The sequence below is a fragment of the Sprattus sprattus genome, assembly GCF_963457725.1.
Source record: "Sprattus sprattus genome assembly, chromosome: 8".
Classification (NCBI taxonomy): domain Eukaryota; kingdom Metazoa; phylum Chordata; class Actinopteri; order Clupeiformes; family Clupeidae; genus Sprattus; species Sprattus sprattus.
Window position 1 is genome coordinate 24,895,062 of NC_137927.1, and position 13,709 is coordinate 24,908,770.

The 13,709-nt window shown below is 39.7% G+C and overlaps 2 protein-coding genes across 4 annotated transcripts; both read right to left on the minus strand.

Moving 5' to 3' along the window:
- Nucleotides 1-410: 410 nt before the first annotated feature.
- sppl2a (signal peptide peptidase like 2A) lies at nt 411-8,796 on the minus strand. 3 transcript variants are annotated; one of them, XM_080843996.1, is made up of 17 exons: nt 8,596-8,796; nt 8,152-8,262; nt 7,856-8,035; nt 7,613-7,702; nt 7,374-7,507; nt 6,941-7,092; nt 6,748-6,844; nt 6,199-6,300; nt 5,577-5,658; nt 5,080-5,154; nt 4,834-4,890; nt 4,611-4,664; nt 3,682-3,781; nt 3,487-3,567; nt 3,142-3,302; nt 2,168-2,201; nt 411-1,336 (listed from the first exon to the last, which is right to left on the minus strand). In XM_080843996.1, exons 1-17 carry the CDS (start codon nt 8,644-8,646, stop codon nt 1,296-1,298), a joined length of 1,602 nt encoding a protein of 533 aa, XP_080700122.1. In that variant the 5' UTR covers nt 8,647-8,796; the 3' UTR covers nt 411-1,295. The 3 variants fall into 3 exon arrangements, with proteins under 3 accessions (XP_080700122.1, XP_080700123.1, XP_080700124.1); XM_080843997.1 differs by lacking the exon at nt 2,168-2,201; XM_080843998.1 differs by lacking the exon at nt 4,611-4,664 and having other exon boundaries at nt 412-1,336.
- Nucleotides 8,797-9,107: 311 nt separating this feature from the next.
- Nucleotides 9,108-13,569, minus strand: LOC308368967 (CDC42 small effector protein 2-like). Its single transcript, XM_080843273.1, has 4 exons — nt 13,436-13,569; nt 12,714-12,815; nt 10,215-10,293; nt 9,108-9,592 (listed from the first exon to the last, which is right to left on the minus strand). The coding sequence occupies exons 1-3, from the start codon at nt 13,487-13,489 to the stop codon at nt 10,219-10,221; spliced, it is 231 nt and encodes a 76-aa protein (XP_080699399.1). The 5' UTR covers nt 13,490-13,569; the 3' UTR covers nt 9,108-9,592; nt 10,215-10,218.
- Between the last annotated feature and the right edge of the window lie 140 nt (nt 13,570-13,709).

A 13,709-nucleotide genomic window follows, 5' to 3' on the forward strand; every position in this document is an offset into this window, starting at 1 on the left:
CTGACCCCATTTGAAGCATTTTGATTTCAAGTGTTGAGTATGTGTTGACAGTTCCCCATATTAACTAAAATAACCATTTGGCCCCTTTATATACTGTTTGTATCCTTTTTGGCAGACTAGCAGTGTGTTGCTAATTAGACCTATTTTCGCAGACATATGATGCTAACTTATGTTCCTATTGGTAGGAATCACCTGTGTAGGTATTTTTATAACTGCAGTTTACATACTTTATAACTGCAGTTTATGCACTACTTTTGCACCATGCTTAAGAAAATGCAAAATGAACATGAAATCCATGGAAAAGCAGCACCTACAATCCTCGCAAATAAAATAGTTGTACTACGACAAGGTCTTCAAGTGCCAGTGATTTTATTAGTTACCACACAATGCCGCATGGCTACTAAAATACTCTGCATCTGCAGAACAAAATAAACTTCACTTGCTTCAGGAAACAGGTCTGGAAGAGTTTTACTTGAGGGCATAAAACTCGATGGCAGTGGTGCTAAAATAGCCATGAGCTTTCTCACCCCTTAGGCTTGAAGGCTAGCTCTCAAAGCAACCAACTGGAAACAGTCATCATATTTTCTGAGAAGTAACTGGATTGTGTTACCTCCATCTCAGTCGTCCTATTGCAAATGTGTTGTGTATAATGTTATTATATTTGAATATAAACCTGTTTAATTTCACTTGATTGAAAATAATAATAAAAAACAGTGCAAACACAAACAAACACAATGCATCAGTAGAACTGTGGCTTCAGACACCCAAGATGTCATGGGCATGACGATTTCTGTAGTTTGACCCGGAAAGTGAACACGAAAACATCAGCAACAATATTTAATGTGTCAGTGAACAGACATTAAAAGTCAGTTTAAGGCAGTAATAAAGTCCCTCCCTCCCACCATCTATAAACCCCAATCATCATAAATGTATGTACACCACAGCCTTGAAAAATGAATGATACAAAACATTTCATCCAGGTGTCTGTTACTTAATAATAAACACGTTCAACTATTAAAGTGCGCTGTCAAATCACTTCTGTCTATCACTGAGGCAAAATATGTAGGTCAGAAGGCCTATGCTTTTTGAAAAGGATTATGCAGTATCACATGAACAATGAAGCACATCAAGAAATAACCACCACCCTAAATTTAAATTTAATGTCTTAACATTTGATTCATGTTGATCATCACAAAATGTGTGAGATTCCCAAAATCCCTTTGTTTGTGTTACAGGCGGGGTATATAAAAAGGGAAATATACTGATCCAAACACCCTTTGATTTATGGGTTACAATCAGCACTTTCTCTCCCCACTGGTATACTCAGGTTCTCCATCTGTGAGGAAAACAAACAAGGAATATACTCTAGGTTAGAGATTTGAAACTTTTTAAAGTTTAACATTGCTGGATGAGACATTGCTGACAATCTGCCATGGCTGACAATTTGACATTACAGTCTCTTATAGTTTTAAGAACTTTAATTCATTAATTTTGTTCTTATGAGAGAGGAACCCCACCCTCTTCGAATTGTTTAATTGAAAATAAATCTGTAATAGATAGCGTATGTTTACTACCAGTAAAGTTGTTTCATAAGACTTAACAGACATCAATACTGAGTATGCGGATTACATACTTGTCACACAGACACACACACAATGTCACACAGACTCCCATAACTGTTGCCTGAGGAGATGGATGGGTTATTGACAAATCTCAATTATGGAACTTTACACACATTCAATCAAAAACTGCTGTAAAATGAGCAAGCCAATGGTCCGCATGCAAAGAATATTCTTGTACTGGAAGTCACTGGAGACTTAAAATGATGATGGCAATGGCCTGAGATGTTAGTCTGTTAAAGGAGGATAGTGGTGGGGGACGTAGATTAGTAGAGAGGGGAGCAGGACGTGTCAGCAGTGGCCCAATGTTTGAGCCAAGCCACTATTATGGCATGGAAGATTCTGAGCATCAGAACTGTTGAGAACAGAGCACAGCACATTCTCCAGAGCTTTGGCGACATCCAGTGGCCGTTTTGGTTATAGCAGATGGCCTTAAAAGGCTTGAAAGACTAGCAGAGCGGAAATGCAAAAAAACATGGCCACACCACAAATGGCAGGAAGCAGGCAGATGATGATGTCTCAGACACTCAATTAAAAATATTTCACACCTGGAGATAAAGGCTCCCTGGAAGAGTCCAACACCTAATGGAAGATTAAATTGCAATAGATTATCACTTTTTGTGGAAGAAGAGAAAAAAAACAACATTTAAACTAGTACCATTTCTTAGAACGTCTCTTCTTCTTCATAACATTATATAACGTCCTTATATACATTGCATAATGTTTTACTATGCAATGAAATGTAAATGTTAGCTCTACAATACAGTGACACCATAGTACAACAATAAGGTGTACAGCTTTCTTAGATTTTGATCTATCTATGGTCTATGTTAAGTATAACAGTGCAGAAAATTAGTTCATGAGCTTAAGTATTTTAATTCTATCCTCATACTTGGGGAATAAAACATTTTGATGTTTTCCCCTTAATTCCCTAAGGACACTGGTCACACCATAGTCATAGAGACCTCCCCTTGTGAAAATGTTTCATCGTTTCCTCACTGCAGGTTAGATAGATCCACAATCATTCTAATTATTATACCAGTGTAACAGTATTATACCAGTATACCAGTTTCCGTAGCAAAAGATCAGTTTAAGACCAATCTCTAACATTTTATTTTAAATAATAACATTGTTCCTTCACATAGATCCCACAGGTTTTTATATACAGATTATATTTTATATATAGGCCTCCAACTCACAACAGTAAGAACATGTCAGATCAGGCCTGCCTTAGAACAAACTTAGTTTTGTTTCAGTAGACGCCTGAGAATGTAAGCAAAGCTATTAGCTGAACCATGATCCATCTGCTGAATGAGATGACAGTTTTGTACGGTTCCTCTCTAGCGGCTCTTTCTCTCTCTAAACAGAAGTGAAATCTAAACCGCTAACCAACAATACATGACACCTGACCATCTCCTTCAGCTGAGTGCCAAGCTTGAGTGGATGTAAGGGGTCTGTTAAGCATAGCTCTGCAAGTCAAGCATACTGAGCGAGGCTCTGAGTTGACTATTTGGACGCCTACCTGGTAAGTGGTTCCTGCCCAAAACTGCTGCATCTCTTTCCGGCTCCAAGCCACCACAGCACTGGTAAGGAGTGTGAAAGGCACCAGGTATAGCAAAGCTGGCTGTCCCATCTTGGATATGAGCATAACCGCAAAAGTCACGATCATGCCCAGGAAGTAGGCTGTTGAATGAAAGAGAAGAAGACAAGAGGCTGCAATGTCATTCCTTGGTGCCCACAAAGAAGACGATTTGATAGACATGCTATGTCTGAAATGTGATTGTAAGTGCGTAAGTTTGACAGATATCACATTAGAAATACCACATTTGTAATATTTCACAAACTCATGTTTGTCAGACAACCGTACCGATTGTGCTGGTGATGAAGTATATTCTCTTGGAGCTGCCAGTCCAGACATCAAATCTATGGCAGTAGGCGATCAGCAAGCCTAAACAGCAAAACAAATACAAATAAAAAAAATCAATTCAATAAACAAAGCAGACCCATACCACTGCTAATGTAAGTGTTGTTACCCATGAAATATTGAATGCAATGATTTCACCTGGTACAATGATGTCTCCATAGCCCAGAATTGAGAATTGCATTCCACATAGGTTCTGAGCCCAGGCAGAGAACCTAGGGACCCTCATGACCACAGGAAGCTGAAAGGCAACACGTGGGTAAGTACTGGTGGACAAAGAAATCTACAAACGAAGAGGAAATTTCAAAATGGGCAACATCTAAACAGCTTTTCAAGTGTTTTTCAGGGAGGAGATACAGTATGCTACACAGACTGTAACATACACATACAATGCTTTAAGCACTTATAAGATTGCATAAGTAATTCATTGTGAGATTAGCTGCAGCTAGCCACTGAAAGCTACACCCTAAAGGTGTATTCTCCAGTAATTTTGTACAATTTCTTTTAAAGCATTTAGATGTTATCCCATGAAAAAAGAATCAAAAAGAACTTTGAAACAACATGAGTCAGACCAACAACTGCTAAAAGGTCACGAAACACAACAGACATACCAATAAAAACCCAACAGGTATCTGTTAGTAATCTTATGTATACCAATTTAATATAATGTATATCTTCCGTCAAAACACCAGGCCTTTAAAATGAGGGAGATCTTTTTGCAAAGTAGTGACACTAAAATGCCATTAAATACCATTGTTCCAGTGTTCAGATCAAACTGTTACTTTAAATGAGTAGTATAATCTACTTCCGCAATCACAGATTCTATTTTGAATGAATCTTGGTTTTTGGCTCAAAGCTATGCTCCAAACATGAGTTTGAGCTTCAATCATATGAGTAAACAAATTCAGATTTCAGACAGCTAATCTGTAGGACCTTGTTAGTGTCATGTGCAAAATCAATCCCTCTCAGAGTAGGAATACAAACAGCTGGCCACTCTGCGGGAGCTGGAGACTGTAACAGCACTGTCTTTGCACCCGTCCCCCCATGAAGAGGTAAAAGATGGGTCTTACTTTCTCATAGGTGGGTGTGGGGTCGGCTGGTACTTCCACAATGTTACCATCACTCTAGAACCAGAGCCAAGCCCAAACACACAGTCAGTAACTCTGTCCCTGACACAAACAACCGCAGCAACGAAAAATCAAGTGTCGTGCAATGTTAATGAAGCGTTTCCCTGCTATTCTAACCCTATTACATCAAACCTCCTTGTATAAAAATACTGTGGTTCATCCTTACCTTCTCCCCAGCAGACTCTGGACCCAAGGCAACTTGGACCATAATGCTTTCCCCATTCTGTGAACATCAACAAGAATTCAATATTTTTAATTCTGCTTAGTGAAATAAGACCATATTAAACGTAACATTCCACAGCCTAACGTAGAAGTGATTTGTGATCTATTCTAATTGAGGGGAAGATGGGAAGAACATTTCCTATTTTTTCAGCAGGGACTCAATATCAAATAGATGTGTGATGTGACCCACCGCAGTGAGGAAGGGTGTAATGAAGACGAAGAACACATCGTAGAGGAGCAACAGGCTCAGCAAGATCACACATATCTGTAGATAAAGACAGAGAACACTGAAGCACGATGGCATTCTCAACAGGTCAGCATGTCCTCTTCGTCATAGCACGCATGTGAGACATATAGCCCCATAATGTCTAATTACTGCACTGGAATGCTCTAGGTATGTAAAGGAGAGGAGCAACAGCCTCAGCAAGATCACACATATATGTAGAGAAGACAGAGAACACTGAAGCACGATGGCATGGTTTTATGGAGGATGGTTAGCCACTGTCATGTGGCTTCACTAAATGTTGGAAAGAATCAGAGATGCACACAGTCCTGAGGAACCAACAAAATGTCTGAATAGATTATGTAAAGTTTTCAAGTTATCCATGTTGATCTAGATATCCATAATGTACTGTGAATGGAAGTAAACCATAAATAAAAAAAGGCACTGTTTCAGTCTGTTTTTACCTTGAAGTTTGACAGGCTGATGGTTTTCATGAAATTCAGACAAAAGGCAATGCCCAACAAATCTTGGAGAATCCAGATCCATCTAAAAAAGAGGAAATATCTTTATTGTCTTGTTTTGCTGATTCCAATTATAAAGAGCATGTTCATCACCAGATTAATGACTATGATCACTCAAAAACATTACCTACAAGTGCTAAGATCACTTACAAACATATTTAACAAAATGTTAAAGTAATGTCTTAATTTAGTCTCTGTACAATGTTCTGATACTAAAGCATACTTACATTTGTAATCAAGGTATGTTTCATTCATATTGATTCATTCAGTGCATCATGGAAACGAGATGCATGATGACAACATTTCATGCCAATTTTGATCACTAAACCAGACCTAACGCACGCGTCTTGTGAACCCAGACAAGTCATACATCAATATAAGAGTCTCATGAATTAAGAGACTATGTCTTGCTGAAAACAACAGCTTGCCCTCCTCACTGGCTTTCACGGTTCTAAAAACAACCCTGACCACTTCCTGACCACACAGCCAAGCCTCCCACTGGCTGTGGAGCGGTTGGAACAACAGCATCTATTGGAGAGAGTGAGCATGCAGACACTACTACTACCTGTCTTCATTCCTGTACACTCCCCAGACCACAGATACGCTCACGCATATGGCAAACAGCAACAGTGATCGCACAGAGACGTCTTTGCTCCGGCAGGAGAAGCTGAGGAAAAAATGAGACGGCAACAGTGGGTAAGAAAATGTGTGCCACCCGCAGACAGGTCAAAAAACAACTCAGGACGAATCACTGGGACATACGCAATAGAGGAATATGTGACTGTACAGCTCAGCATTACAGCAGGGGGAATATTTGAGCATTCCCCTTGAATGTAACTGATGAGTCAGGCAAACATTCAATGCATAAAATGGAACTAACAATGAACTCCCAACAATTGAATAGGAAATAACTTTGTCTCAAATGTAACTGTATGTCCTGTAAAAAAAATACATTATCATGCAACACAGTCTTGCAGTTGCAAGAAAAAAAATCTCATTGAATATCGCAAAATCATAATTTCACTTTTCAGGTGTGGGCAGAAACTTCCATGCTTGTGTAACTTTAGATTACAATAGAGCTCCACATACAATGTGAGACTGTAATTAATCTCACCTCCATGTTCCACACCCAATCTTATTCAGTAGGGCGTCCAGACAGCTGTACAAGGCCGTTGCTGAGGCCAGACAGAAGATGACGATGATAACATAAACTGAAAGAGAAAGACTGGAGTCAACACCATTAATGTGCTAAGCAATTGCACTGCTTCTTTCACTGTCCAAAGTTGCCTGGGTGACTGGGGACTTACCAAGCCACTTGTAGAAAAAGTACATGAGGACCAGCATAACGCACATGAGGGCCACGTAGATGACTACTTTGAGAGGAGAGTACAAAGCCAGGTCTCCACTACCCGATTCTTCCTCTGTCCTCCCGGGGAAAGCCCCTTCACTCTGCTTGTCTCTGATAAGGAACAAGCAAAATGCTAATGGAAATTGCAGAAGTTCTGACTGGCATTTACGGCCAAGGCCAAACACAATGCATTTCAGCATAAAATGGAGACTTCCCTTAACTCTCCACATCCAAGGATTTGCCACTCTTGGTGGACAATATTTGGATGACACAAATGCTCCTTCCAAATGCACTCACAGTTTTTACTTTAAGTCACATGTTATGTAGAGAATGTGGTCTGATGCAGGATCAAAGTCATGTGTATTGACTACAGATCCCATAGATTAACTCACTTTTCCGCAGATCCACTCCAGTAGCCGCCCAAAGCAACTGTAGACACTGCGATGATCAGCATCACAACAATGCTTACGTCAAATACTGGCACAGGGGGAGCATACAGCCTCACGGTCATATCTTTGCCAAAGACCTGAGGGGACAGAGACATATAGACCATTTCTATATTTCCATTTCGAGGCTGACTTCTAAAAATAGACCGCTATATTTCACAAAAGAATTAACAATTCAGTCTTACCTGCTGAGCATCAACAATATCACGATAGCGCATGAGGGCCAGTGGAATCTTAACCTTGGCATATTCAGAGTCATTTGCTGACGGTGGACTCTAAAATACATCAAATAACATCAAATATTTTATATATCCTTCCAATGCAATCAGATGTAGTTCAAATAGTTTAGCCAAAGGTTTATATTTCACTTCCTAGAAGTCATACTGATGTGAATGTATTTGTCTTACACTACTTTGATCAATGCGTACCATGGTTTTGTTACTGACAACGAGGAGAACAGCAGCTCCACGGTTTTGGGCTACCTGTGCCTTCTGACTGAAGTCACATTGCCCCCTCATAACCACAAGTGCCTTGCCCGTCACATCTGTGACTATGGCAGAGTCGTCGCAAAGAAAACTGGAGACCAGATTCACCACCTGGTACTTCTCCTTTAGGGACAAAGAGCAAGCTCACAAATGACTCTCTGTTTCATGATTTACATTATGTAGGGCGTTCAACGTAGTTGGTAAAATCATTAGTTTGTGAGCTTATTGGGTGAACTTACCGAGTCTCTGAGAGAGTTGGAGAGATTTGTCCAAGAGGCATTGTAAACAATACAATATTCTTTATCGGTGGATTCATTCGAGATGTGCAAAATAGCCTCTTGAGAGTATGTCTAGCATAAAACAGTATGAAAATGACAACACTAAAACATTAATGGAATTATAGACCCGATACGATATGAAGTCGTATAAGTGGAGGCACACATTCACTGTTAATTTACGATAGCGTCAACCAGTAGCTTTCGGTTTCATTTGGAATCTACCGAGTTTATCCAATATAACTAGCTAGCCAGCTAAGCTAATTTATGGTTTAGTAATTACGAAGGGATAACTTTGAGAAGAATAACTACACACATACACATGAGTCTTGTAACAGAAACACTTATTTACCCAGAGTTTGGGCGATTAGCTAGCTAGCTAAACACCTAGCAAGTTTGCTAGCTCACCTGGGTTGACAACAAAATGACAGAGAGTATTATCCATAGTTTTGTTGACATGCTGTTGACATTCGTGCTTCCTTTGAGTGTGCTGGCTATGTGTCCAGACAAACGAAACAAATGACCCTATCTAATATTAATGGGTTCTTCCGAGTACTAGCATACTGCTGTTCCGAAGTAGAAAATACACTAATTTTACTTCCTCTTCCGTTTCATAAATCTATCAATGTGATGACAAGCAAGCCCAGTCACATGGTCACATGTTCGAAAGTAAAATCCTTTACAGGAATTCTTCCAATAGCCTTTAAAGGGCTTACGAGGGCCCTTCAGTTCTAGTCGTTGAGTGTTTTCATTACAAAAGCAATTTATAAACACACACACGCACACGAGCTTTTTATAAGATAAAAATACAATTTACCTTAATTTAAAGTACTTTATTTGAACATCAAGAGAAAACAAATACCAGGATTTTTACAAAAATACATTTCTGAAGTATACTCAATTTGCCAATGGGCATTTAATAACAGTGTATTCTACCATCTGCAAATTTCTACATAAAATCTGCGACCCTGACTTTTTTTGTATAGTATAAAATTCAAGTGGCTCTGTTCATAAAACTGTTCTATGACATGACTTTAAAAATGAACATCATGGAAATGTGCCTCAATATCTTTAGTGGCCCAGCCACAATATCAAAACCAATTGCTTGATGACTTCAAAAATAAATATGCACCCACAAGTAAATCTAAAAAAAAAAAAAAAGACAGCAGGAAAACAAAAAACCCTTCTCATACATAAACACAACCTCAACAGGCATTCAGCTAAGTAATCTATTTGTACAGTGCAACCAGCATAGCAAAGAATGTATTGCAGTGCTTTCAGTATAAAAAATATACACAACTTCTTCAATACCAGAGGTTTTTTTGCTCTACAATCTGAGCGGAGAACATTTCTGCTTTCAAAATGGCCCCTTGTTCATCAGTAGTTTCCATTGCCTTGTTTCAACCTAAGGGAGACAGGTGACAATCAGCACAGGTAACAAAGGTGATGTTTAAACTTCAAAAGCTAAAAACTGAAGTAATATTTCAAAATTAGAATTGCATTACAATGTAAAATTGCTTTATGATTTTTTTAGGCTGAATATGACTTGTATATCCACTGGATTGATTAGTTAAAGAGACCGTATGAAGCAATTTGCCACTGTTGAAGTATGCTTTTATAGGCAACTGATTTTGGCATCATCTTCAAATTCATATACAGTATATGGTCATGTGTACAGATAAACACACCAGCCGTTCCCATTAGCCACACAGACTATACACTGTGTGAAAGCTTTTTCAACATGACATTGCCAACTACATTACCTGAAGACATACTTATTAGACAAGATTATTGTTTGCGAAGAAAATGATAATCAAAGCTGTACTGTTGTTGGTTTGTGTAAGGTTTCTTATGCTTTTAGGTAGTTAGCTCGCTAGTTTTTAGACTCAAACTCCTTACTGCTTAGGTATTCTATTTATGTAATAAGCTGCATTTGTTAAGCATTTATTATCTTGGCAACTTCATGTGCCAAAAGGGACTTCAAATCATACATACAATCCATGCATTTGTCAATCATATGAACTCACTTGACTATATTTGGACACCATCAGACACACCATTTCCGTAACCACCTTTGGACCTCATCTGTTGTTGAACAGTGTCCGCCTAAAATACAACAGAACATTTTATTGGCATTTCATTTATTTTACTGACATTGTATCACCTGGATTAGCAATGTTATTTCGTGCTGTAATGCTGGAACATTCAATAGACAATCATACCACAATTGGGCTCAGAGATGTGCTCTATTGGGTTAAATTCAAGTGACACTGCTAGCCACCCTTAATACAGGCAATTGGAACAGCCAACCATGATATGCATGTGATAAATATCATATTCTTTATTTCCATTCACCACAGGTTCATCACTGTGGTCACTCAACAGGCACCATTTGCATATTTGCCATTAGCCTTAAACCCTTATCATTTTTGTTTAATGTTTTTTTCTTTCTTGGTGTATTCACTCGTTTTTGAGTCTTAGTTACGTAATGCATGGGCTCGGTCGTGATCAAAAAGTTTCATAGCACCCTTAAAGGTGAGCCTTGGTCATGTTGGAGTTGCTTGGATGTGTACAGGCTTTGGTATGGTCATTGCTCATATCATATCAGACAAAGTTCCCTTGTTTGTATTGGAGGTCAGCCATGTTGGATGGATTGCAGGATTTTCACGCAATGTTTTGACGGTCTAACGATGGCTGAAAACTCATGGGTTCATTTTGCATGGGTTCTGTTTTCATTCAGTGGGGGGAGCACCTGTTTCACCATGGCCTGGTGTCACTCTTGCCCCACTCGACTTTGTCCTGAAACCATTGAAGTCACGCCTCCCCCCTCTGCCCTGTTGTGTGGTTTGCTCATCTACAAATTGTGCTGTAGTGTGAGGGTCCTACGTCTCCCAGTGACAGGGGGACTCCCTCATTACCACATCCTTCTTGACAACTGAACATATGTGTACTGTATATAGTAGACTTACTTACACATTACATTTCTATTTTCATCAGCTCTACCTGGAACATGTCCGGTTAATGTCTGTGCTGCTGCAACATTATAATTTCCTGCATAATCAATAAAGGTTATATAAAAGTTACACTATGGAGTATCTGGAGCTGCCAGGTAGGGGGCTACTTTCTGCTGGACTATTCAGTAACTTATTTGCTGTCTTGCTTTGTCTTGTGTTGCACTTGCTTGATGTTTGACTGTGTTAGGAAAGTTGTTGGCTAGCTAGCCAACATTGCTATCTCAATAATATTACAAAGAAGCCGACGAGAGCGCACTTATTACTAGCATCAATGCCCAAGCGTGTTATAACAAGCTTGCTAACATCGCTGACGAGATGTCTTGCTAGCGGCTAAACATAGCTAAACCTGTTAAAATAAGCTTTCTTTGTTTATGACAAACTAGCGTGTTAACAACTTTCCTAACACAGTCAAACATCAACCAATTGCAACACAAGACAAAGCAAGACAGCGAATAAGTTACTGAATAGTCCAGCAGAAAGTTGACCCCTTACTGGTGGCTGCAGAAACTCCATAGTGTTATTACTTTAAGTAGGGTGTCGCGGGGGAGGCGGCGTGGTAGTGTATAGCAAACAGATGACCCCGCCCCCTCCCCTGCAACGATGTTTTGCCATCTACTTTTCACATACAGATGACCCCGCCCCCTCACCCCGCAACGAGGTTTTGCCATCTTTTACACATGCAGATTTCATGTGCTGTTGTAAACAATGCAACTAGTCACTGTTGTTTATAACAGCACATGACATCTTCATGTGGAAAAGATAGTAGTTACTAGTGGAAGCGGCAAGGTGCTCAGTGTTGCCAGATTAGAAATGGCGAAGTATCGTACCAAATGCTCAAAATGATCGTCTTTGGAGGACAATTATCGTGCATCTGACAGTTCTCTCTACAGTCAGAGATCGCGCAAGAAGGTGGAATGTAAGGGAGATACCCTTACCAAAACTTGTAAGGGCGTAAAAACTACTTTGTGAAAGACCCAGAGAAACACAAATATCTAACGAGGCAAAATCACGGACAATTTTGGAATCCCTGCCGGACACATTTTTCAGGTCTCGAAAAGAAAAAGGTAAAAGAGGACGTCTGGTCACCCTACTTAAAGATTTACACAAAATCATTTCTAAACTAAATTGGGTGTGAAAGGTCTGAAAATTGGTTTGAAACACAGTAGTGAAGAAGAAAAAAGGTGCAAGTGAATAGGATCCCCTTCTCCAATAGTTTGTTCCACTATAATTGCTGATGGGCTGTCACTCACTCCTCCTGTGATTGAACTGCACTCTGATTGGAGCAGTCATGCCAATGTGATGCATCACATCACAGTTTTTGTAGAATGCAAGGTCATGAATGTGGCCAATCAGAGTGTGACTCATTTACCCACCTGATTTTTGTTAAACAACTTTTAATCTGTAATAGATCTGTGTGAATCTGTCAAAATCGTACCGAAGATTCTGAGACCCAGTATGAATTTGCTGAGGCTGAGCTTCATTCCACCTAACAGAAACACACAGAACACTCACCGATCCACCCGCCGTGCTCGTTTCTCCAGATCCCACATGTGTGGTATGAACAAAGTTTGTGGGCTCCCCAATCATGGATCGATCAATCCGTCTCCTTCTCTTCTGGAATTACATAAAACAAATGTGTCATATTATTGGCTTATTCAACAAAAAAATTCAGGGGGAAAAGCTGACTCCACAGTTCTGTCACATCGGGTCCATGAAGAGTCTCTAATGGAGAGGCTGCTGCTTATAATTTTCCCTTCCAAAAACAACCCAAACTCAATAAAGACCTTCAATTAGTGCCTTTATCAGTTAATTTCAGTAAAAGCACAGTTTCAGAAATGTTCCTGACATCACCTACTCAGCAGCTAAATATCAAAATGGTCTTAATATCAGCCAGGATTCCTCGTGACATAGGATATACCCTTTCCTTTGAATACAGCTATTGGAAGAGGCCAAGGTCAAGGGATAGAAGCAGGCATTATCAGGCCCATGGACTTTAGTTTGAGAACACCTCTGGTTAAGTGAAACACTAACAGCAACATCTTTATGGAGATCAAGCATCATGTATGACCAAATATAAATTCACTGTGGGTTATTAATAGGCATCAGAGCAATCTGAACTCTTTAAACTACATTAGCGCAAAAGGTGAAATGATGCAGTCTTGTGTGGCTATGAATAAAGTGATGTGCAAGAAGTAGAGAGAGAAGGAGGTAAATAACGGTACATGTGGACTCACAGGCTGAGGTTGTTCAGCAATGCAGCAGCTGAAGCAGATCCAGAATTCAGTCATGATGAACCAAGGGACGTCACAAAGCAGCAACTTCCTCAATCTCTTCGCCTGTCTTCCTGTTTGAGCTGCACGACTGCTACCGCAAGCTTATGCCGGAAGCTGATTGCACACAAGGGCCATAGAAAACGTACCTCCTTCAATAAGATACAAACTTGAGGCCTGAGACACACGATGTTTCCAAAGACCTGAGCTAAAAGAAAAAGGTGTTTAGACACTACTC